At 39.3% G+C, this 26,133-nt stretch overlaps 3 protein-coding genes across 7 annotated transcripts; all 3 read left to right on the forward strand.

Annotated features, from left to right (window-relative positions):
• Window positions 1-1,072: 1,072 nt before the first annotated feature.
• Blos3 (Biogenesis of lysosome-related organelles complex 1, subunit 3) lies at window positions 1,073-6,229 on the forward strand. The gene is made up of 5 exons (XM_088272959.1): window positions 1,073-1,317; window positions 1,687-1,759; window positions 2,478-2,573; window positions 5,013-5,122; window positions 5,842-6,229. Exons 1-5 carry the CDS (start codon window positions 1,231-1,233, stop codon window positions 5,989-5,991), a joined length of 516 nt encoding a protein of 171 aa, XP_088129085.1. The 5' UTR covers window positions 1,073-1,230; the 3' UTR covers window positions 5,992-6,229.
• A 3,443-nt stretch (window positions 6,230-9,672) lies between these two features.
• On the forward strand, window positions 9,673-16,914 carry LOC148301621 (zinc finger BED domain-containing protein 4-like). Of its 4 annotated transcripts, XR_015838772.1 has the most exons (4): window positions 9,673-9,800; window positions 11,262-11,950; window positions 13,155-16,338; window positions 16,648-16,914. XR_015838772.1 is itself a non-coding variant. In XM_088272970.1 (3 exons), exons 2-3 carry the CDS (start codon window positions 11,391-11,393, stop codon window positions 15,283-15,285), a joined length of 2,691 nt encoding a protein of 896 aa, XP_088129096.1. In that variant the 5' UTR covers window positions 9,673-9,800; window positions 11,262-11,390; the 3' UTR covers window positions 15,286-16,914. The 4 variants fall into 4 exon arrangements, 3 of the variants coding, with proteins under 3 accessions (XP_088129096.1, XP_088129097.1, XP_088129095.1); XM_088272970.1 differs by having other exon boundaries at window positions 13,155-16,914; XM_088272971.1 differs by lacking the exon at window positions 9,673-9,800 and adding an exon at window positions 9,821-9,892 and having other exon boundaries at window positions 13,155-16,914.
• Window positions 9,836-21,624, forward strand: LOC148301622 (uncharacterized). 2 transcript variants are annotated; one of them, XM_088272973.1, is made up of 2 exons: window positions 9,836-9,928; window positions 18,549-21,624. In XM_088272973.1, the coding sequence occupies exon 2, from the start codon at window positions 18,555-18,557 to the stop codon at window positions 20,979-20,981; it is 2,427 nt and encodes an 808-aa protein (XP_088129099.1). In that variant the 5' UTR covers window positions 9,836-9,928; window positions 18,549-18,554; the 3' UTR covers window positions 20,982-21,624. The 2 variants fall into 2 exon arrangements, with proteins under 2 accessions (XP_088129099.1, XP_088129098.1); XM_088272972.1 differs by lacking the exon at window positions 9,836-9,928 and adding an exon at window positions 17,546-17,674.
• Window positions 21,625-26,133: the final 4,509 nt, after the last annotated feature.

Genomic DNA, 26,133 nt, shown 5'->3' on the forward strand with positions numbered 1-26,133 from the left:
GTGAAGTATAAAAGGATGAAAGTAGACTGGTTGCAGTCGGGATGCCATCTCTCAGTGCGGCAAGACCATGTATGGTAGATGTTCCAATGGTGATATAAGGAAAGGGTGCAAGGCTGAGATGAGCACTATCCAGCAAACTAAGGAAGGCGGCTTGGGATGGTTTGGGAAGGATGAGAGTAGACTGGATGCAGTCGGGATGCCATCTCTCAGTGCGGCAAGACCATGTATGGTAGATGTTCCAATGGTGATATAAGGAAAGGGTGCAAGGCTGAGATGAGCACTATCCAGCAAACTAAGGAAGGCGGCTTGGGATGGTTTGGGGAGGATGAGAGTAGACTGGATGCAGTCGGGATGCCATCTCTCAGTGCGGCAAGACCATGTATGGTAGATGTTCCAATGGTGATATAAGGAAAGGGTGCAAGGCTGAGATGAGCACTATCCAGCAAACTAAGGAAGGCGGCTTGGGATGGTTTGGGAAGGATGAGAGTAGACTGGATGCAGTCGGGATGCCATCTCTCAGTGCGGCAAGACCATGTATGGTAGATGTTCCAATGGTGATATTAGGAAAGGGTGCAAGGCTGAGATGAGCACTATCCAGCAAACTAAGGAAGGCGGCTTGGGATGGTTTGGGAAGGATGAGAGTAGACTGGATGCAGTCGGGATGCCATCTCTCAGTGCGGCAAGACCATGTATGGTAGATGTTCCAATGGTGATATAAGGAAAGGGTGCAAGGCTGAGATGAGCACTATCCAGCAAACTAAGGAAGGCGGCTTGGGATGGTTTGGGAAGGATGAGAGTAGACTGGATGCAGTCGGGATGCCATCTCTCAGTGCGGCAAGACCATGTATGGTAGATGTTCCAATGGTGATATAAGGAAAGGGTGCAAGGCTGAGATGAGCACTATCCAGCAAACTAAGGAAGGCGGCTTGGGATGGTTTGGGAAGGATGAGAGTAGACTGGATGCAGTCAGGATGCCATCTCTCAGTGCGGCAAGACCATGTATGGTAAGTAGGCAAAAACACTCGCTAAATTATGTCCGAACTTCTTCCATTAAGTGTCATTTTCAAACTTCATCTATGGATTCAACTGTCAGTGCAGTCAGCTGTGTCTTCTGTCAATAATTTGACGCATTCAGTTTTATTAATATGAATTCTATTGGTATGGATTTTTGAAGAAATAAATACTGTAATTAATATTTTAAAGACAGTTTAAAACCGTTAAAAATTGAGTATGGATAAAGTTCCATCCATAGTCCAAGGAGAGGCGCCAGAATCCGATAGCGAAGATGAAAATTCGTCTAGAAAATCTCGTAAAAACGTAAGTCTTAACACTTTACAGTGGAATCTCTCATAACGAGTATTTTTATTTTATTTCTTTACTTAGTTTATATTACATCTAATACAAACTTTTATTTACACTTATTTTACATCATATTTATATATATATATATATATATATATATATATATATATATATATATATATATATATATATATATATATATATATATATATATATATATATATATATATATATATATATATATATATATATATATATATATATATATATATATATATATATATATATATATATATATATATATATATATATATGTGAAGAAGAGTCATTGCTTCCGCAAGGAATCCAAAGCTACGGTGGTTAATTATTGCATTTTTTTTTCAGTTGGAGAATCAAACGGAGATTTCCATCCCCCACGGTGTAGTTATACCTGGAGAAGATTCGGAATCAGAGGAAGGTATGTAGTCTCAGAGGATTTCCCTGACATTTCACGATCACACATTGCTGTCAGTGGTAATGCATTGAAAATGCCAGGATTTGTTCTGCGTACTGCCAGAGTTTTCCAAAATACCCGCGTGCTGAGAACTCTTTATAACTCCTCGGAGCGAAGTAGACTCGAGAGTTGCTCCGTGATCTGGGGGCCACACGAGCTTAAGTACTCTCTTATGGTAGAGAAAGTCCAAAAGAAGTTTCTGAGGTATCTCTACATGAGAGAGTACGGCTATTATCCTCGGCTCTACCCGACCCAGTTCCTCCAGGGTATGCTCGGCTACAACAGTCTAGAGACTAGAAGGAATGTGTACTTGACTACGAATTTTTATCCATTGTTGTGCGGTATGATGGATAATCCTGAAACTATCCGGAGCATCGGTCTGTATGTTCCCAATAGCTACCTAAGACAGCGTCGGCATAGATTGTTTCACATTCTTATATTTTTCATATATAGGAATAAATATTTTTCGAATGGAGAAAAAACATTCAGGTTTTATCTAAAAAGATCTGTTGCACAGTAAAAAGTTCAATAAGTGGCTTGATATCTTTTAATACATTTCATTATATTTTTTTTTAACTTTTAAAACGATCTCCTGAAAAATCAAGTTTTTTGAAATATAACATTGTTGAAAGGAGTGAGTGATATATCTTTTACATGTTTTTATATGTTTCTTTCTTTACAGAACGATTTCACGGCAACCCTGAATCGGAGGACCAGAGTGTAGAAATGGCCAAAAAGCAGAAGAAAATCAATGATTCCTTGCTGCTAAAGAAATTGAGTACGTAACAAGTTATTTTGAACCCTTTATAAGCCGGATGGTATTATAACTACAGCTGAAAGAAGAGTATGACTGATCACCCAGTACAAGGGAAACTAACACTTCAATATTTGGTTTCATACAACTTCTGAATACATCTTCTTCCTGGCTTCATCTCAACTTATCGTCTTTGCAGACTGTTGGGGTAAGCTCTCCTCGTCCTCAGGCTGTAGGTCCTTCTGTCATATACAACGTCACCTAGGCCATGCCTTGGGATCATGTTATCTCTCTGCAGCATCCATGAATTCTTTGGTCTTCCTCTAGATGGCTTTCTATGGCGATTGCCTGGTTCACAATATGATCAGGTTCTTTGCGCCCTATGTGGCCATACCACCTCCAATTGCCTTTCCCCTACCTTACTATTGATGCCTGTTACAGCCAGGCTCCCACGAATGCGTCAACTCTTTATTTTGTCTCTTAGAGATCCATCTGACCACCTAAGCCAGGCCTGGCCACCCCAAATTGCACCCCGGGCCCCATCGATGACCTAAAATTTTCCCAAGGGCCGCTGTATAGACAGTAATAATTTAAAAAAATATATTACAACGAATTTCATACATATTGATTTTTTTATAAGTAAAAAACTAACTAACTAACTAACCATCACGCCGCTTCCCCTCAGGGGTAGGCAGAGAGAATAGAACGCCACACCACTCTGTCCTTGCAAACATTCTTTGCCTCTTCCACGTTCATGCATCTCCTCATACATACCCGCCGATTGTTACGACTCCTAACCTGACCACTTTCAAGTATTTGGCATACCTGATCGTGCCATGTTTTTCTCGGTCTTCCTCTGCTTCTTTTCCCGCTAACATTCGCCTCATAAATTTGTTTTACCGTTCTTTCCTCACTCATTCGTTCTACATGTCCAAACCATCTCAACACACCTTTCTTAATTTTATGGATAATGCTTATCTCAGCTTTGCATTCCTTCCTTATTTCACTATTCGCACATCTATCATACATCGTTTTGTTACACATTCTTCTGAGAGATTGCATTTTGACTGCATTCAGTCTTCTTTCATCCTTCTTTTGCCAACTCCATGTTTCACTTCCATACATTAGAGTTGGAACCAGGACTCCGTGCACTGCCAGTTTAGCTTCCGCTGATAGGTAGATAGATAGATAGATAGATAGATAGATAGATAAGTATTATAAATAATATAATTTATATTTGAAGCACTAACTTTGTGATTTTCCAACTTTGTTTTAAAATAACTATAATAATAATAATAAAACCCTTACCCGCACCCCAATGGTGCATAGGGCACTGTGTCATATTAACGCAGTGTTATCTTGATCGTTTACACATGAAGGAAAGGTGATCAGCCATCCGCTTCAGGTACCAGTCCATGGTAATATTGAATAAATATTACAGTGCAAAAATCACTCATATTTATTTTAACTCCCTTGGGAATCGAACCCCGGACCTCCAGAACGGTAGCCGAGCGTGCTGACCATTACACTACGGAGGCGGACATCACTATAAATATTTTATTATAACTTTATTATAATGTCTACCGGTTTCCAAGCTAACCGCTTCCTTATCAAGACTGATTAATACTAGTATTAATAGTATTAATCAGTCTCAATCATTAATATTAGTATACTAGTATTAATTGTATTAATCAGTCTTAATCAATAATATTAGTATACTAGTATTAATAGTATTAATAAGTCTTAATCATTAATATTAGTATACTAGTATTAATAGTATTATTCAGTCTTAATCATTAATATTAGTATACTAGTATTAATAGTATTAATCAGTGTTAATCATTAATATTAGTATACTAGTATTATTAGTATTAATCAGTCTTAATCATTAATATTAGTATACTAGTATGAATAGTATTAATCAGTCTTAATCATTAATATTAGTATACTAGTATTAATAGTATTAATCAGTCTTAATCATTAATATTATATACTAGTATTAATAGTATTAATCAGTGTTAATCATTAATATTAGTATACTAGTATTAATAGTATTAATCAGTCTTAATCATTAATATTAGTATACTAGTATTAATAGTATTAATCAGTCTTAATCATTAATATTAGTATACTAGTATTAATAGTATTAATCAGTCTTAATTATTTATATTAGTATACTAGTATTAATAGTATTAATCAGTCTTAATCATTAATATTAGTATACTAGTATTAATAGTATTAATCAGTCTTAATCATTAATATTAGTATACTAGTATTGATAGTATTAATCAGTCTTGATAAAGAAGTGGTTAGCTTCGAAACCGGTAGACATTATAATTAAGTCATAATAAAATATTTATATTGACAGATATTTAGGTTACATTTTAATTATTATTATTGTTAATACATATCACGGGGAAAGGAAGGTTAATGATGATTTTTTATCGTTATTTTCTTTTATAGGTGAGTGCAATGCTTCCCTCCACAGCAACATGCTAGGTTTACTCAGAACATCCGTCCAGGAGTCTCTGAATAAACTGTCTTTGGCAGAACATGATCTGATCAAATCACAGGTAACATGTCTTTATTTTTACTATGGCTGTCTCTCTACAGGAAAGTCTCAGAAAGATGTATTCACAAAATTATCATATTATTTTTTGACATCTCATCAAAGATGAAGAAGAATACGCAAGTCTGGGCATCTCCAGGGCTGTCGATCATCATGGGCTGGTTAAAGTGATCATTTAACACACGTGTAACATTCACCAATTCTACCTGTTATTGACAGTCCGCCTCCGTAGTGTAATGGTCAGCGCGCTCGGCTACCATTCTGGAGGTCCCGGGTTCAATTCCCAAGGGGGGTAAAATAAATATAAGTGATTTTTTTCACTGTAATATTTAGTCAATATACTCTAGTGAAGTTCTAGTGAAGTCAAACACTGTTTCGAGTTTGAGCAATATATATATATATATAATAATATATATATATATATATATATATATATATATATATATATATATATATATATATATATATATGTATATATATATATATATATATATATACATACACATATATATATATATATATATATATATATATATATATATATATATATATACGGAGGCGGACGGAGCCCGTATCTACTGTAATTTATATTGATATTCCCATTTTCAAAGTCAAGTTGTTGTAAATACATATCACCGGGAGGGGAAGGTAACAGGCCACAAGGCTACACCAAGAGGAAAGAGGAGAAAAGTAAAAAAGTGTCATCCGTTTGTATGTTTGCAGATGAGAATCCAGAGAGCCAGTAGCAGCGTCAAGTCCCTTTCCGCGAGCAGCTCCCTATTGGCCGGCAAATTGTCGGCGGCCTCTCCCACCTCATACATTCCTGATATCCGCATAGCCGTGCCCCGGAAGAGCAATGAAAGTGTCCACTAGTCGCTAGTCACACATACCGACATCATCGCTGTGTTCTCAATCTTGTGGATTGAGAACACAGCGAGTATGTATACTATTTTTCTAATTATTTATTATGTTAAAATGTTGTACCTACATAGAATAAAAAATATATTAACTTGTTGAATGTTTTGGTATTTTTATTTAAAGATTTTAAATGATTAAAAAAAACACTTGTTTTTTGCCACTGGAGTTTTATTAAAGACTACATGTTTCAGAAGTTAAATCTTTTCAATTATTCCTCGTTCAGCCTTACATTCCTTTCTTATATCTTCGTTTTTAATTCTGTCATACAATGATTTTCCACACATTCGTCTGAGGGTTCACTCAGCGCATTTCAACAGCGTTCACTCTGCTTTCATCCTTCCTTTGCCAGTTCCATGTTTCGCTTCCATACATTAGTGCCGGTACTAGCACCCCGTTGTGAACCGCTAGCTTGGCTTTTATTCTGTAACAATCTTTTATAATTCACATATAATATGACACTTCACCAAATACAATATTTTTTCATCCGAAGTCTCTTGTTTTTTTCAGTGCGACGCATGCGCGACGTCTGGTGGTAGATTTGCGCGATCTGCCTTACCGACTGTCACAATTCGCTCACTCCTTTCAAGAACGTCATAAATCAAAAAACTTGATTTTTCAGGAGAACGTTTTTATAGTTTAAAAATATAACACAATGTATTAAAAATAAATATCAAGCCACTTATTGATCTTTTTATTGTGCAACAGATCTTTTTAGGTAAAACCTGAAGGTTTTTTCTCCATTTGAAAAATATTGAGTATATTTAAAAAAATAATTAAACAATACCTTTTCTTCAAAATGCATTAACAACACTTTCTTCCCTGTAGCAGGCAAATATTAAGTTAAAAATATGCCGCTTTTGCTGGGATATAGTACATTTTCTGGGCATTCCGAAAACGTGCACAACTGAAAATTGTCGATTTTTATTTATGACGTTCTTGAAAGGAGTGAGCGAATTGTGATGGTCAACACTACATATATTTAATAAATTCTGTTATTTATATACATAATTATCAAATCCCATTGCCAGAGGTCTGCAGGTGTAAAAAATAGCAGTCTTTATTGTGTTAATTTGTTTTATTTTTGTAATTTTTCTTCAGAAAATTAATCAAAATAATTTTTTTTACATTAACAGTATTGCATTGAACATACTGCATGAAGAATTCGCCTCTATGGTAGAGAGGTTAGTCAAAGAACAGTGTCGGGTTGTGGTCCCGTGGAGTGTCACGGACTCTAGAGTCAGAGTTTCCGGGTTCAAACGCACTCTACCACAATTTGATTCTCTATTTTTGATAATGAGCCGCTTCTTCTGACCCCTATCCGCACCCAATGGTGCATAGGGCACTGCATCATAAAGAAGCAGTGTTATATTATCCACTGACACTTGGTGATGGAATTGCATTTTAATATATTATTAAATTAAAACCAATATTTATAGCTTTTCCACTTTATGTTTATTTGACCAGCTACCGGATTTCGTCGTTACCGACATCATCAGACTGGTCATACCGACATCACCAGTCTGATGATGTCGGTAACGACGAAATCCGGTCGCTGGTCAAATAAAAATAAAGTGGAAAAGCTAAAAATATTGCTTTTAATTTAATAATATATTAGAAGCAGTGTTATCATGATCGTTAAATACATGAAGAAAATGTGATCAGCCTTCCGCTTCAGGTACCGTAGAACGGGGCTACTTGAACTTTGATGTGTTACTTGAGCCCAGTACAAAAAAAATATTTAGATCTGTATTTGGTCTACAATAATGAACGTATGGACATGATTCATTGTTTCCCTGACAGGTGACACTTATTGTCACCATACGTTCATTATTGTAGACCAAGTACAGATTTTAATCTCTTTTTTGTACTGGGCTCAAGTAACACATCAAAGTTCAAGTAGCCCCGTTCTACGGTACCAGTCCAGGGTCATATTAAATAAATATTAGACTGAAAAATCACTAGTGTTTATTTTGACCCGCTTGGGAATCAAATTCCGGAACCACTTCACGACGCAGGCAGACCATAATGGGCCGCCTAGGCTTACAGAATTTTTTTTTCTTCATTTTCATTCAAACCCTTATCCGCATCCCAATGATGCATAGGGCACTGCATCATATAAACCCAGTGTTATCTTGATCGTAAACATATGAAGGAAAGGTGATCAGCCCTCCGCTTCAGGTACCAGTCCAGGGTAATATTGAATAAATATTACAGTGAAAAAATCACTTTATAAAATGGAAAATCACAAAGTTAATAATAATAATAAAACCCTTATCCGCACCCCAATGGTGCATAGGGCACTGCATCATATAAAAGCAGTGTTATCTTGATCGTAAACATATGAAGGAAAGGTGATCAGCCCTCCGCTTCAGGTACCAGTCCAGGGTAATATTGAATAAATATTACAGTGAAAAAATCACTTTATAAAATGGAAAATCACAAAGTTAATAATAATAATAAAACCCTTATCCGCACCCCAATGGTGCATAGGGCACTGCATCATATAAAAGCAGTGTTATCTTGATCGTAAACATATGAAGGAAAGGTGATGAGCCCTCCGCTTCAGGTACCAGTCCAGGGTAATATTGAATAAATATTACAGTGAAAAAATCACTTATATTTATTTGACCCCCCTGGGAATCGAACCCGGGACCTCCAGAACGGTAGCCGAGCGTGCTGACCATTACACTACGGAGGCGGACGACTTTTTCTTACAGAAGAAGTATGAAAGTATTTTTGTAAGTAATAAAAACACTAATATATCTATAATTTATATTTGAAGCACTAACTTTGTGATTCCTTGTAACTCCGCCTCCGTAGTGTAATGGTCAGCACGCTCGGCTACCGTTCTGGAGGTCCCGGGTTCGATTTCCAGGGGGGGCCAAATAAGTATTTGTGATTTTTTCACTGTAATATTTATTCAATATTACCCTGGACTGGTACCTGAAGCGGAGAGCTGATCACCTTTCCTTCATGTGTAAACGATCAATTTAACACTGCGTTTATATGAAGCAGTGCCCTATGCACCGTTAGGATGCGGATGAGGGTTTTATTATTATTATTAACTTTGTGATTTTCCATTTTATAATTAGAATGTAACTTTGTTTTAAAATCACTATCAAATACAGTAAAGTTATGGTGATTTCAATGTGGACCATAGACATCAACAAATATATCCGCCAATAATTTGGAAATGTTACCAATATCTCATCGTATAAGTCCATCGATTCTGTGACGTCATTCATTGCCAACTTACGAAAATAACGTTTTTTCGAAGGCGAATTTTCCAAAAGAAAATGATTAATGAAAATTTTGATTATATTGGCTGTTATAAACACAAAACGGGTCTAATACAATCCTTTATAGGTTGAGTATGTTAAATTAGATATTCCTCCCTTCTGACAATGATCCATTGGAGAGCGCGTTAACGCGCTCGTGGCGGCGAACCGGTTAAAGAGATATTTGGACTCTAGAATCGCGTTATTAAATTTATAATAAAAAAATTATGCTAATAATAAGTTATAACATGAGCAGACGACGTGATGGGTAATTGGTTCGATACCTTTGAACCCGGTTCAATGAACGCCTCAATGAACCGCAACTCCGAGTGGTAACACTGATCGCGCCGCGAGATCTAGTACCGCGACGCGACCGCCTGACGTCACGGCATTAAAGAACGGAATTTTCTTTAAAAATCACATTTTTGCGTGTTTCACGAATTAAAAGTATCAAATACAAATAGAAAAGACAATAGTGCACAGATTGTGAGTTTTTAAACGACGATTTGCGTGTTTTTTGCGAGTGTAATCGCGAATTTAAAATGTGTTTTGACAGTTGTAGTTTGTGACGGAATCGGGTACGCGTTCATGTTTACGCCGTGATTAAAGATCGAGTACGTTTAAAAAATACTGCGTTTTCGCAACTTTTAACATTCGTAGATCTTTCATCATAAAACAGTGTATTAGAAATTATCCCAACCGATTCCCAAAAGTACATAAATATTGGATTAAACCCTATATAACTAAACTATATTTGTAGATGCATAGTAACTAAACATTCATCAAATGGACTACGCAATTTAAAACGTGAAAAATATCAAAAGTATTTATTAACATCTTTCACCATAAAACGGTGTATCAGAAACTATCCCAACCGATTAGCGAGTGTTTTTGCCTAGAATTTTCACTTTTGAATTACATGAAATTATAGTAACTTTAAACATAAAGAGTAAATCCACTCACGAGTAGGCATAGGCTATGAAACTTATAAAGTTGAAGCCTGAGTGGAGACATGATAAACGGTGTTGCATAAGCCGCAGCTAGATTTCAGAGTCACTTGGACGTAAAAAATAATCCCAAAAGTATATAAATATTGGATTTAACCCTAGATAACTAAACTATATTTGTAGATATATAGTAACTAAACATTCGTCAGGCGGACTACACAATTAAAAACGTGAAAAATATCAAAAGTATTTATTAAAAATAGTAACTGGTTACATGGCACATAATTTTGGAACATAAGGAACGAATCTAAGAGACATTTAATAATAAATCACTATTCCGTAAACAAAACCTGGCGGGTGCGGGGTGCAGGGAAGTAAGTGCACTCGACTTGCACCCAGAAGGGCGTCGTCGCGCCGACGAATGTTTAGTTACCTAGGGTTTATACTTCAGCACGTCGAGAGGTAATTCTGATGCAAATTCTGCCGTGCAAGCAACTGAGATATTTATATTAAAAGGCCAGCACATTTTGTTGAATTTAAATTGATTTTTTTTATGGGAACTGCATTTATTATGTACCTTGCTTATTATGCACAAGGTTTATAGATCATTTAGTGGATTTTTGTTATTATGTCTTCTAGCTAATTAAATATGTTTTTATATTATTTCGAGAAATAAAAATACTTTGTGTTCTGATCCACTCACATTTTTATTAACCAACTAGTTTCGGCAACAACCTGTTGCCCTCTTCAGGGTTTCATTTATTACTAATACTATAGTAATAAATATTTTAGATAGTAAATACTATAGTAATAAATTTTAGTTAAACCCTGAAGAGGGCAACAGGTTGTTGCCGAAACTAGTTGGTTAATAAAAATGTGAGTGGATCAGAACACAAAGTTTTTTTATTTCTCGAAATAATATATCAATATGATCCACAAAGTTAATGCTTTCAATATGCAAAACAAAATATGTTTTTATTTGAATGTGTGTTGGGAACAGGAGGGATAATCTAGTGTGGGTCAAACAAGAACTTCTCAGCATTTGCTCACTGCTGGGAGGAAACCACGTAAAACTCCGCAGGACTGTTGACTGTAATTTAAATTGGTTAGTTGGGGTTGGTCTATCATCATGGGCAAGAAAAAGGTCAGCGTCGTGTGGAATTACTTCACCCTTATCGACGGAGACGAGCCGAGAGCGAATTGCAAACTGTGCGACGCATCTTTAAAGTACACTTTCTCAACTTCAAATCTAAGGAAGCACATAGCCAGAAAGCACCCGTCCATTTCCCTCGCGGAGTCTGACCACGACGAGGCGGTGGCCAGGATAGTGGTCGAAGAAGCCGAAAACAGCCCGGCCGACGACTACCAGATGGAGATGGAGGTCGTCGAAGAGGAAATGGTCCAGGCGACCCCGAAGAAGAGAGACGGTAAAAGAGGGATATGGAATTATTACGACATGTTCAACTCCGGGGATCACATAACGGCGCAGTGCAAACAGTGTTTACTGATACTGGTTTACAACTCGACCACCTCCAATTTGGCAAGACATATGCAGAACAAACACGGCGACTTCCTAAGACAAAATGGAGTCACGTCTGAAGATTTGGCAGAAGGTATTCCAAAGAAGACGTTGAAACCTTCGAGGAGGAGCAGCGCTGTGTGGAAATTCTTCGTAGATTTGCCGGGAAGGTACTTAATATTATTATTTTTTTATATTCATTTCATTCGAACCCTTATCCGCACCCCAATGGTGCATAGGGCACTGCATCATACAAACGCAGTGTTAGCTTGATCGTTAACACATGAAGGAAAGGTGATCAGCCCTCCTCTTCGGTTACCAGTCCAGGGTAATATGGAATAAATATTAGAGTGAAAAAAACACTTGTATTTGTTTGACCCCCCCCTGGGAATCGAATCCGGGACCTCCAGAACGGTAGCCGAGCGTGCTGACCATTACACTACGGAGGCGGACAAAGATTTTTTTTATATAAAAGAGAAAATTTGCGTTTTTCTTCTTCTAATACTTTAATTTCATACTATTTCTGTGAGCCTAAGCGGCTCATTATTAGAAATAGGTATCAAATTGTGGTAGAGTGGGTTCCAACCGAGAAACTCTGACGTAAGAGTCCGCGACACTAGCCACAATCCAACACTTATTTGTTCATCATACATTAATACTACTACCATCACGCCGTTTCTCCGCAGGGATAGGCAGAGAGGATGGAACGCCACACTCTTCTATCCTGTCATGGCAAATCACGTCTAATAAAATCCGGTATTTTTCCCGTGGACTCTGAGTCAGACTTTAAGGGTTCGAGCCCACTCTACCACGACTTGATGCCGTTTATAATAACGGGCCACTTGGGCTCACAAAAATTGTATACAATTGAATTTAAAACTGCAAATTCAATATTTAAAATATTGAATAATGCAAATAAATAAAATCTAGCGTTTGCTCTCTCATTTTTCATCTACATTTATTATACCGCTTATTATTTTGTCCGCTTCCGTAGTGTAATGGTCAGCACGCTCGGCTACCGTTCTGGAGGACCCGGGTTCGATTCCCAGGGGGGGTAAGAATAAATATGAGTGATTTTTTTACTGTAATATTTATTCAATATTACCCTGGACTGGTACTTGAAGCGGAGGGCTGATCACCTTTCCTTCATGTGTAAACGATCAAGATAACACTGCGTTTATATGACGCAGTGCCCTATGCACCATTGGGGTGCGGATAAGGGTTTTATTATATTATTATTATTTATTATACCAATTTAATTAAACACAGATATCTTCGTATAAAAAAAAATATCATTAGCTTTGATGTATTTTTTAGTTGTTTTACCATGTTTATATTATTGCGTATACTAATTTCCATGTGTTTATTTTATAGGTATCAAGCGAGATGCAAGCTCTGCAGTCGTATAATAAGATACAAAGGTACGACTTCGAATTTGAAGAGACATATGAGAGGCAAGCACCCTTCTGCCGAACACATGCTCGATTCTGATGTGGAAGACGAAGAGCCGCAGAAGAGAGCTTCGACGTCGAACAAGGAACTGATGTTCCAGAAGTTCCCATCGTCCCCGGGATCTAAGAAGAGCAGTCTGATCTGGAGCCACTTCGTGGCTGTGGGCAAGAAAATGGCAATGTGCAAACACTGCCGCCAGCGGCTCTCTTACAAGACGACCATCACCAATTTGGTCAGGCACTTGGAAAGGATGCATCCGAAGTTCGTTCTGGATCTGGAGTTCGATTCGAAGATGGAGGAAGCGAACGCGGAAGGACACGACAAGGAACGAACTCCCGGCGAGGACATTACGGCCGAAGAGTTGGCTGCTATTCAAGAGCAGTTGGACATTCAGAGCGAAAAGATCTCCCAGTCTCTCGGCAACGCTATCAAACAAGAGCACCCGGTTAACGAAACAAAAGGCAAAGTCAAACTGACGCTGCACACCCCCAAGAATCCATCTATTTCCGATAAAAAAGTATTCATCGAAAACGCCATACTACAGCTGTTCATTTGGGATTTCCAACCGTTCAGTATCGTCAGAGATAAAGGCTTCCGGAGCTTGTTGAACGCTTGCTTTCCGAACTTTGTCATTCCGGATGCTAAATACTTCTCCGACTCTCTATTACCGTCTATTTGCAAAACCCATCGAGTCAGCGTTCAGAACAAAATTAAATTCGCTAAGACTCTGTGTCTGACTACGGACGTGTGGACTTCCGCGGGCAAGGACACCTTTATGGGGGTCACCGCGCATTATATAGATTCCGATTATGTCTTTAAGACTGTACTGCTCGAATGCGTTCCACTTCTCACCGCTCCAAACACCGCCACTATCGCGAGAGAGCTCGAAAGAGTCACGGAGGAATGGGATTTGAAAGACAAAGTGCTGATGGTCGTTACGGATGGAGATATTAACATGAAAAAAGCTGTGCTGGATTCCCTCGGCTGGAGGCATTTCACTTGCTATGCGCACACTCTCAATTCCATCGTAGAAGACTCCCTCAAAGAAGTAGAAGTCATCCTGCAAAAGGTCAGAAGAATCGTCTCGTTCTTTGAAACGAATCCAAAAGCCAACCAGACCCTTTTGATCGTTCAAGAAGAAGCCGAAGTCGCCGAACCCAAGAGATTGATCCGAGATATTCCATCGCGGTGGATCACCGCCATATCTATGCTCAAACAGTTCGTAGAACTTCACGAATCGGTCCACTACGCTCTGTCGCTACTAGAAACCGACGTGGGACCGTTGAGTTCTGTAGATTTCGAAGCCTGCGTCAACGTTTGCGAAGTGTTGAAACCTTTCGAGGAGATTTGCAGATCCATGAGTCGAAACCAAATCGTTACGGCGAGCCAAGTCATCCCGGTGTCTCGGGGCTTGAAGATTGCCATAAATAGGCTCATAGACAAGAAAGCTTACAGCAAAGAAGTCAAGGAAGTCGTGAGAAAACTGCGCGGCGGCTTGGTCGATAAAATCCCCAACCTGGAACAAGACGACATCTTCGCTATGTGCATGTTCCTGGATCCCAGATTCAAGCATTACTTCGAGAGCGACCAGGCGGCCTCCAACACGAAGCAGATCGTCATAGCGCTGGTGACTTCTATAATCTTGGACAAGGAAGACCAGAGCGTCATCATGGACGCGGGCCGCGATCAGAACGCTTCGAGCTCCCAAGACAGTTCCGTCTGGGAAGAGTTCGACAAGATGACGAATAGCATAGTCAAACCCGTGGACGCTCTGAACACTTTGGCGAATTTAGAAGTGGAACAGTACATGAGAGAAGCGCTGCTTCCGCGTGACAAGAGCCCTCTAGACTGGTGGAAGTGTCACGATCATCTGTATCCTAATTTATCTCAGTTGGTCAAACAAAAGTTTTGCGTTCTGGGAACTTGCATCCCGAGCAACGTTCTGTTTTCGGAAGAAGGGTATATTTTACTGGAAAGACGCAAACACCTGAATTCCAGGAACATTAGTCAACTGATGTTTTTAAACCTCAACTCTTTGAATGAAAGTTTTTAGTAGAAATTGTAGATGTCACATCGTGAAATAGGGTTTAAATTGTCAAGTTTACCATAGAATTATAAAACCAATTGGACGTGAATTCCGCTGTGAAAGTATCAATATTAATTAGGTTTATGGAATTAAGAGAGAGTGTTGAGATGGTTTAGACATGTGGAACGAATGAGTGAAAAAAGAACAGTAAAACAAATAAATGAGGCGAATATAATTGGAAAAAAGCGGAGAAAGGCCAAGGAAAACATCTTCTTCTCCTTCATCTTGTTGTAGGCCTTGTGGCCTGTTTGAAAGAGGGATTAGCCTTCTGCGATGTCGATTCCCAGCTGTGGATCCATCTCTTTGGTGGTCTACCATGGGGCTGGCCGTGCAGTGCAATGTGGGGAAGTCTGGATGGTTCCATTCTCCTCATATGCGCATACCATTGTCTCCTTCTTTGCCTTCCCCACCTAACGACATCTTCGATCTCGCATATTTCATATTGCATAGTTATAAAGAAAACAGGATATGATCAATTATTTCAAATATTTGTAAGTAGTCAGAAGCCGGAATAATCGATGATCATGAGGAGATGCATGTATGTGGAAGAGGTGAAGGTGTTTGCAAAGACAGGATGGTGTGGCGTTCTATTCTCTCTCTCCGTACCCCTGTGATGATTAGTAAGTTAGGTTTATAAGGAAATGTAAAAAATGAAAAGTTTTTCTTCTTCTTCTAAATGGCCTTAGGACAAACGAACCTAAGTGACAAAGTTTACAGATCATGAATATGGTCAAAGATGATTCTGATTTTGGTTAAGGTAATTTTTAATATTGGTTCTGCGCACGTTCCCAAAGAATATTAGCGTTTAACGAAATGAAATAACATATACTCCATTGTGACGCGTTTCAATTCCAAGAAAGAAATGTATTTATATTCATTCATTACTTTGAAGTTTTTTTGTATTTTGTACATAAATAATGCATTGTTAACTTTGTGGTATGGTAATAATTACACTCCTTATCATTCATCGTTTACTTTGTGTAATACCACTTTTAAAAATACACTAATTTGTCACTATCTGTTTCGGAATAATCATTCAGACATCAGGTCATCAAAATGAAATTGTTACGGTCTGACGTTTATTATTATTCTAACCCTTATCCGCACCCCAATGGTGCATAGGGCACTGCATCGTGTAGAAGCAGTGTTATCTTGATCGTTAAATACACGAAGGAAAGGTGATCAGCCTTCCGCTTCAGGTACCAGTCCAGGGTCATATTAAATAAATATATTTTTAAATACATAAATAAATCTGACGTTATACAAAAATAAATTCTCAAATTTGTCTTCTTTCTCTCTTTCAAAATTTTATTTATGTATAAATGTCAGACCTGACCTGATGACGGAATGATTATTCCGAAACCGGTAGTCACGAATTAGTGTCTTTTTTAAAGTTGTATTACACAAAGTGAACGATGAATGATAAGGAGAGTGTAATGTCAACTTTAATTGATTGAATTGATATGACATATACTATATATTGTAAAGCGTTACAATTCCAGGAAATCAATGTATGTTTATATTCTTTCATTAGTTTGAATTATAGTCCAATTTTTTGTTTACTGAAATATTTCTTAAAATACATATTTTAATAAACAACGTATTTTTATTTTTGTATAAAAGTCCCTTTAGGCTGTTTGTATCTGCAGGTCTAAGGAATGATTGAATAAAAAATGAAGAAAGAAGTCCCTCTCCAAGCACAAGAGCTCAGTTTCTTTTTTTAGAGAGGCTCAGCGGAACTAAAATAAAAAGACTGTTTTAAGTAGAAATGTATAGAAATTGTATAAAAAATGTAACTTTAAAAAAAATAATAAAAAAACAGTATAACAATTTAACCGTAAAGCGATGCAATGGTTTGACGTTCAATCCTCTCTGCCTACCCCTTCGGAGATATATTTCATATGATAAAAATCCATTATTTCATTGGTGACTCTTATAAATCAGATACGACTAAGGAATAAGCTGTTTTTCCCTTATCACAGTAATAAAAACAACCTCAGATCAATTATACGTTGATGCGATCGTTCAACGATCACACTGAAAAATTGAACGCACCTTAAAAATTACAGGTTCTACAAGCTTAGCACATGGCTTTTTATGTACCATGAATATAATATATATTTTTCTCTTTCTCTCTTGCAAAAATCGAAGGAGAAAAAAAGAGACAAAACATAAAATCATGCTTTCAAATATTGTATGAAGCTTGCGACCTATATTGCTACCAAACGTCAAACGAGTTATTTGTCAATCAGGGCTATTTATATTATTACTACAGCTAAAAAGATATCTACGTTAAATGTTACAATACTATTTAGTGTGATTTTCTTCGTTGTGAATCTCTCTGGTGTTTTATTCAGTATGTACTCAATTAATTATTATAACTTTCTTCACGTGTTTTCTATTTACATCTCAAAGCAGTATAAAATGATAGATTCGTACTAAAAAAATGACTTTTGATGGGTGTTATCGCAGAGAAAGAGCATCATATTATTGTCACCTCGGGTTAAATGTGAGAAAAAACCAGGGTTTTCGAAAATACCCGCGTGCTGAGAACTCTTTATAACTCCTTGGTGCGAAGTAGACTCGAGAGTGGCTCCAGATTTGGGGGCCACACGAGCTTAAGTACTCTCTTATGGTAGAGAAAGTCCAAAAGAAGTTTCTGAGGTATCTCTACATGAGAGAGTGCGGGTATTATCCTCGGCTCTACCCGACCCAGTTCCTCCAGGGTATGCTCGGCTACAACAGTCTAGAGACTAGAAGGAATGTGTATTTGATTACGCATTTTTATCGATTGTTGCGCGGTATGATGGATAATCCTGAAACTATCCGGAGCATCGGTCTGTATGTTCCTGATAGTTACCTAAGACAGCGTCGGCATAGATTGTTTCACATTCCTATACGCAGGACCAACCTGCCGATGGTTATGCCTGTAGGAAGAGCTACCGCTATGTTGAACAATATCACATTGGATATTGATCTGTTCCATGTGTCTGAAGGAGTTTTCCGAAGCGGGATTCTTCTACACCTTTAAGTCTTCTTGCTTACTTTTAATATATACGCCTTGAATATTGTTTGTTATGTATATATTATTTTTTTATTAAATAAATTGAATTGAAATTGAATCGAAAAATTGAATGTGTTACGTTACGGCCAAATGCTCCGGTCAGTCTCCACCTTATGTCATTAATATCTTATTACTTAAAGAGATTCACAAAATGATCTTTTTCCAGGTTATAATGCACACCCGGAGCAGAGGAGTCAAGAATCTAGGACTAGAATGTCAAGCGGACGGCCAAAGCATAGTCCGGGATATCACAGATCTCCCGCAGGACTTCCCGCTCCCGGCAGACGCCGTGATCAAACTAGAACTAGACGAAGACGCGGAAGACCTGGCCGCCGTGGACTTCCAGTACTTCGAATGCGTAGAGACCGACGTTAAAGAGGAAGCGCTGAGCAACGCCTCTCCGGGATCGCAGCCGCCGAAGACCGACGGGAAGAAGTCCCAGCTGAGAAAGGATTACAAAAAGTACAAATACAACTGCGTTCTGTGTAGCTTCAAGTCCCGCGCTGTCAAGAAGCTCTGGAGGCACATTCGGAGCAAGCACAAAAAGTTCAACTGCGAGATTTGCGTGTACCGGACTAATAATGAAAGGAATTTCAAAAGCCACATGCATCGGCATGCGGGTAAGACCTTCCAATGCGACGCGTGCCCGCAGCTCTTCGCCACGCTTCCCAAACTCAACCGTCACAAAATCACGCACGAAGCCAAGATAATGTACGAATGTCCAATTTGCCCGTTCACGACGATACACGTACACAATTTAAAACAGCACAACAAGGTCCATTCGAACGAAAAGCCGTTCAAATGCGATCAGTGCGACTACGCCACGCGTCACAAAACAACTCTGCAATGCCACGTCGCCCGGCACGCGGGGATCAAGTCCCTTCTCTGCGATAAGTGCGCTTATGCCACGGGGTACCCGGCTGCGATGCGGCGACACAAATTGACGCACATGACCGACAAACCCTTCTTTAAATGCAACTATTGCGATTACAAGTCGTGTATCAAGCAGAAACTCAAAGCCCACCTCGACCGCCACGAAAATATTAAGAGACATCGCTGCAACGAATGTCCGTACGCAGCGACCGTCAAGCAAGACCTTGTCGGACATATGCGGGTGCACGGCCACCTCAAAAAATACTCCTGCGATATTTGCGGAGACCGATTTAAGAACGAAAAAAGCTTGAAGTTACACCGATCGACGACACATGGTATTTGCGGGAATCGCAAGAACGGCGTAAAAGAAAATCCCGTTGATAGCTTGCCGGGTGTGAAAACTGCTCATTTGAAGCTGAAATTGAAGAGGCTCGGATTAAGCCCGTCGCAAAATGGCGCCAGACAAAGCTACGAAAAGATTCCTATCAAATTAAAACGGACTGATAAAATCGACGAAAAAATAGGTAAAATTCGTAAAAATGTTGATAAGGTCACTTTACAAACGAAACGCAATGAAAAATCATTGTGGAATTGTGAATTGGTCGGAAATATCACTGAAAAAAGTAAGGTTTGTTTAAAACCGCGAAAAAATGTAAATTTACCCCGAAAAAGGGGATCAAAAGTTTCCAATGGCGTGATATCGGTTGGTGATGTCACTGAAAAAAGTAAGAATGCTGTAGTTAATAAGGTTTGTTTACAACCGAGAAAAAGTGGGAATAAAGTATCGGTTAGAAGTATTTCCAAGAGTGTGGCAACACGGGGAAAGGTACGTTTAAAGCCAGAACAGAATGTGAGTTTGTTCCCGAGTATTGGGAATGTTCCAGTAAGTGTTAAGAAGGTCGCAAATAAAGAAATTACGAGAAATAAAAGTAAATTAGTCAAAAATGCGGCTAGTATGGGCATTTTGCAATCGGAACAAAATGTAGTATTATCAGAAAGAACAAAGCTGATGATCAACATATCCAAGAGCTTGAAAATGGCCGAAAATTTTGTTAATAAGAGAAAAGAATTCTTAGCCAAAAATGTTAGTTTAAAAACGAAACAAAACGTGAATTTATCTGGGAATAGCGGGTCAATTAGACACACTTCGAATGTGGTTGGAAATTTTGATCAAAAAAGAAAAGAATTTTCAGCCAAAAATGTTAGTTTAAAAACAAAACAAAACATGAATTTATCTGGGAATAGCGGGTCAGTTAGAAATACTGCAAATACTTTAAATATGGTTGGAAATTTTGGTCAAAAAACAAAAGAATTTTCAGCCAAAAATGTTAGTTTAAAAACTAAACAAAACGGGAATTTATCTGGGAATAACAGGTCAGTTAGAAATACTGAAAATACTTTAAATGCGGTAGGAAATTTACCTAAAAAAACGCAAGAATTTGAATGCCCTGAGAATTCTTTACAGCAGAACGCAAGTATATCGCAAGGAAATAAAGCGATCAGGGATATTTATAATGATGTAAAAACAGTTGGAAATTTGGCGAGTGGACTGAACCGTGTCGGGAATACCTCAGACACAATAAAGATCACTAATATTCCGGATCAATTCAAGTTTTTGTGTAAAAATAGGGTAATGCTGGAGAAAATATATGTTTGTGATCTTTGCTCCGCTGTTTACAGAACTGCCGAGTTCCTGGAAACTCATAAACAATTTTTTCATATATAATAATAGTAATAAAACCCTTATCCGCACCCCAATGGTGCATAGGGCACTGCTTCATATAAACGCAGTGTCATCTCGATCGTTTACACATGAAGGAAAGGTGATCAGCCCTCCGCTCCAGGTACCAGTCCAGGGTCTTCTTCTTTCCATGTTCGCTCCCTAGGTGGAGCATATGGCCAACACGAGTCGTCTCCAAGTCACTCTGTCACGCGCCATCTCCTTGGCTTCCTCCCAGGGTAATATTGGTCCAGGTAATATTAGTCCAGGGTAATATTGAATAAATATGACAGTGAAAAATCACTAATATTTATTTTACCCCCCTTGGGAATCGAACCCGGGACCTCCAGAACGGTAGCCGAGCGTGCTGACCATTACACTACGGAAGCGGACATATTAATACATAATATAATAATACATAAATATATATATATTAATATATTAATACGTATATTAAAATAGAAATAGGTATCGAATTGTGGTAGAGTGGGTTCGAACCGAGAAACTAACTCGAGAGTCCGTGACACTAACCACGGGACCACAAGCCGACACTTTGTTATTTCTGTAATTGCCAAAATATCATTTGTTGATTTTGTAGTTTATAAATACAAATATATTGTTGATTTTTTAAAAAATAAATATTATACGTTTCCAAATTTTGTACTGACTTTCATTTTTTTAATGTATATACCAGATGTGTGTATGGTGAACAAGTGTGTGTGTAGTGATGCCAGAATAGGATATTTAAAAGAAATGCGTAGAAAGTTTGTTTATTGAAATAAATTCTTACACGATTTGATATTAACTTATTATAATTTATCTAATTGATTATTGAACTTTGAATGAAATATGAAGCTAAAATATACGTTCTATAACAATCAAGCGATGGCAGGCGATTCTCGCCCCCGCGCTTCGGTTGGCTGCTTTTGTTGAATCCGCTCAGTGTTGTCAACCTGACAGTAGCAGTATAATTCAGTGTTGTCAACCTGACAACACCAAATGGCGTGGCCGGACGCCCACTTGTGCGATGACTACTTGAAGAAGGAATGTTTAGTGGAACCTAGAAATTAAAAATCCCGGAAAATCTGAATAAGATTCTGAAGAAAAACATTTCAAAACACAGACTGAAAAACACATTTATTATTACATAAAAATTATCATATCGTAGTCATACGGGAGAAAGTGACCAAGTGCATTGTTTTACAAAAACGTGATCATTGACTATTTGATGTCTTACTAGCTTAATATTGCCCTGAAAAACATCCCAAAGGATTTTAAACTTGAAGTATAATATATTGCCTTGGTAAAAATGACTAACTGCATTGGTGTTTATTTTGTTGCCAAGCAAAAGTGACTTGAATGGCCCTCCTGAACATTTTACGTTTTGGTAGTTGGTCACTTTCTCCTGTACGACCACAATATATGTGTCGCCTACTTTCAAAATTTTTACAAAAAATGCAGATTCTCCGGATAGCATTTATGTTTGAAAGATGTGTCTATCTTTATATAAAATATTATAAAATAGAGAATTTTCCCATTTTTTAGGAATTTTTTTCAATGTTTTAAAAAAGACACGAGACACATACCGATAATAATGACGTCATCTTATTTTTGACCTATCCCCGCTCTCTGATTGGCCGATATGGGTCAGAAGGCAAGTTCCATGAATATAGCGGAATTTGAAATACAACGCTGTTTTTAAGTATTTTTTAGCAGGGTTTTCTAGTATATAAATATTTTAAACAATAAACCCCACAATTGGCATACCGATAAAGTATTTATTTTTAAATATTATAAAATTGGATGTGGCGGATTTTGAAAGTAGGCGACACATATAACCTAATTTTGTTTTAAACTTTTCCTTCCGGTGCTAAAATAAAACGCACGTCCCGGTGTTGGGTAGTCACTACACGATAAAAAATTAGCCATTTTAAATCGGAAAAATACGGACATTCATGGCTAATCCCCTTAATTAATTATAAATGAAGTAAAAAATTATAATAATTTAGATTTATTTGCTGAAAACATTAAAAATCCATCTGGCAACGCTCACGGAAAAAGCATAGGTCGGCTCTTGTTGGAAGCTCAAGAGCTGCCAACCCGCTAGCTAGCCGGAGAACATTGAGCTTTGAGCTCCTCACGCTTGCACAGTGCAAGTGTGCAAGAGTGAGATGCGAATATAGATGGTTTGGGATGCCAAACCGCCTTCCTTAGTTTGCTGGATAGTGCTCATCTCAGCCTTGCACCCTTTCCTTATATCACCATTGGAACATCTACCATACATGGTCTTGCCGCACTGAGAGATGGCATCCCGACTGCATCCAGTCTACTCTCATCCTTCCCAAACCATCCCAAGCCGCCTTCCTTAGTTTGCTGGAAAGTGCTCATCTCAGCCTTGCACCCTTTCCTTATATCACCATTGGTACATCTACCATACATGGTCTTGCCGCACTGAGAGATGGCATCCTGACTGCATTCAGTCTACTCTCATCCTTCCCAAACCATCCCAAGCCGCCTTCCTTAGTTTGCTGGATAGTGCTCATCTCAGCCTTGCACCCTTTCCTTATATCACCATTGGAACATCTACCATACATGGTCTTGCCGCACTGAGAGATGGCATCCCGACTGCATCCAGTCTACTCTCATCCTTCCCAAACCATCCCAAGCCGCCTTCCTTAGTTTGCTGGATAGTGCTCATCTCAGCCTTGCACCCTTTCCTTATATCACCATTGGAACATCTACCATACATGGTCTTGCCGCACTGAGAGATGGCATCCCGACTGCATCCAGTCTACTCTCATCCTTCCCAAACCATCCCAAGCCGCCTTCCTTAGTTTGCTGGATAGTGCTCATCTCAGCCTTGCACCCTTTCCTTATATCACCATTGGAACATCTACCATACATGGTCTTGCCGCACTGAGAGATGGCATCCCGACTGCATCCAGTCTACTCTCATCCTTCCCAAACCATCCCAAGCCGCCTTCCTTAGTTTGCTGGATAGTGCTCATCTCAGCCTTGCACCCTTTCCTTATATCACCATTGGAACATCTACCATACATGGTCTTGCCGCACTGAGAGATGGCATCCCGACTGCATCCAGTCTACTCTCATCCTTCCCAAACCATCCCAAGCCGCCTTCCTTAGTTTGCTGGATAGTGCTCATCTCAGCCTTGCACCCTTTCCTTATATCACCATTGGAACATCTACCATACATGGTCTTGCCGCACTGAGAGATGGCATCCCGACTGCATCCAGTCTACTCTCATCCTTCCCAAACCATCCCAAGCCGCCTTCCTTAGTTTGCTGGATAGTGCTCATCTCAGCCTTGCACCCTTTCCTTATATCACCATTGGAACATCTACCATACATGGTCTTGCCGCACTGAGAGATGGCATCCCGACTGCATCCAGTCTACTCTCATCCTTCCCAAACCATCCCAAGCCGCCTTCCTTAGTTTGCTGGATAGTGCTCATCTCAGCCTTGCACCCTTTCCTTATATCACCATTGGAACATCTACCATACATGGTCTTGCCGCACTGAGAGATGGCATCCCGACTGCATCCAGTCTACTCTCATCCTTCCCAAACCATCCCAAGCCGCCTTCCTTAGTTTGCTGGATAGTGCTCATCTCAGCCTTGCACCCTTTCCTTATATCACCATTGGAACATCTACCATACATGGTCTTGCCGCACTGAGAGATGGCATCCCGACTGCATCCAGTCTACTCTCATCCTTCCCAAACCATCCCAAGCCGCCTTCCTTAGTTTGCTGGATAGTGCTCATCTCAGCCTTGCACCCTTTCCTTATATCACCATTGGAACATCTACCATACATGGTCTTGCCGCACTGAGAGATGGCATCCCGACTGCATCCAGTCTACTCTCATCCTTCCCAAACCATCCCAAGCCGCCTTCCTTAGTTTGCTGGATAGTGCTCATCTCAGCCTTGCACCCTTTCCTTATATCACCATTGGAACATCTACCATACATGGTCTTGCCGCACTGAGAGATGGCATCCCGACTGCATCCAGTCTACTCTCATCCTTCCCAAACCATCCCAAGCCGCCTTCCTTAGTTTGCTGGATAGTGCTCATCTCAGCCTTGCACCCTTTCCTTATATCACCATTGGAACATCTACCATACATGGTCTTGCCGCACTGAGAGATGGCATCCCGACTGCATCCAGTCTACTCTCATCCTTCCCAAACCATCCCAAGCCGCCTTCCTTAGTTTGCTGGATAGTGCTCATCTCAGCCTTGCACCCTTTCCTTATATCACCATTGGAACATCTACCATACATGGTCTTGCCGCACTGAGAGATGGCATCCCGACTGCATCCAGTCTACTCTCATCCTTCCCAAACCATCCCAAGCCGCCTTCCTTAGTTTGCTGGATAGTGCTCATCTCAGCCTTGCACCCTTTCCTTATATCACCATTGGAACATCTACCATACATGGTCTTGCCGCACTGAGAGATGGCATCCCGACTGCATCCAGTCTACTCTCATCCTTCCCAAACCATCCCAAGCCGCCTTCCTTAGTTTGCTGGATAGTGCTCATCTCAGCCTTGCACCCTTTCCTTATATCACCATTGGAACATCTACCATACATGGTCTTGCCGCACTGAGAGATGGCATCCCGACTGCATCCAGTCTACTCTCATCCTTCCCAAACCATCCCAAGCCGCCTTCCTTAGTTTGCTGGATAGTGCTCATCTCAGCCTTGCACCCTTTCCTTATATCACCATTGGAACATCTACCATACATGGTCTTGCCGCACTGAGAGATGGCATCCCGACTGCATCCAGTCTACTCTCATCCTTCCCAAACCATCCCAAGCCGCCTTCCTTAGTTTGCTGGATAGTGCTCATCTCAGCCTTGCACCCTTTCCTTATATCACCATTGGAACATCTACCATACATGGTCTTGCCGCACTGAGAGATGGCATCCCGACTGCATCCAGTCTACTCTCATCCTTCCCAAACCATCCCAAGCCGCCTTCCTTAGTTTGCTGGATAGTGCTCATCTCAGCCTTGCACCCTTTCCTTATATCACCATTGGAACATCTACCATACATGGTCTTGCCGCACTGAGAGATGGCATCCCGACTGCATCCAGTCTACTCTCATCCTTCCCAAACCATCCCAAGCCGCCTTCCTTA

Source organism: Brachycentrus maculatus, unplaced genomic scaffold (assembly GCF_059751285.1).
Source record: "Brachycentrus maculatus isolate JH-2025_06_01 unplaced genomic scaffold, ASM5975128v1 h1tg000534l, whole genome shotgun sequence".
Lineage (NCBI taxonomy): Eukaryota > Metazoa > Arthropoda > Insecta > Trichoptera > Brachycentridae > Brachycentrus > Brachycentrus maculatus.

Excerpts from the sequence above, each read along its gene's own strand:
- LOC148301621 (XM_088272970.1), top strand. The coding sequence starts at position 11,391 with ATGGGCAAGAAAAAGGTCAGCGTCGTGTGGAATTACTTCACCCTTATC. Across the intron at positions 11,951-13,154 it reads TTCGTAGATTTGCCGGGAAG|GTATCAAGCGAGATGCAAGC; the intron begins GTACTTAATATT and ends TTTATTTTATAG.
- Blos3 (XM_088272959.1), top strand. The coding sequence starts at position 1,231 with ATGGATAAAGTTCCATCCATAGTCCAAGGAGAGGCGCCAGAATCCGAT. Across the intron at positions 1,760-2,477 it reads AGATTCGGAATCAGAGGAAG|AACGATTTCACGGCAACCCT; the intron begins GTATGTAGTCTC and ends CTTTCTTTACAG. Across the intron at positions 5,123-5,841 it reads ATGATCTGATCAAATCACAG|ATGAGAATCCAGAGAGCCAG; the intron begins GTAACATGTCTT and ends GTATGTTTGCAG.
- LOC148301622 (XM_088272973.1), top strand. The coding sequence starts at position 18,555 with ATGCACACCCGGAGCAGAGGAGTCAAGAATCTAGGACTAGAATGTCAA.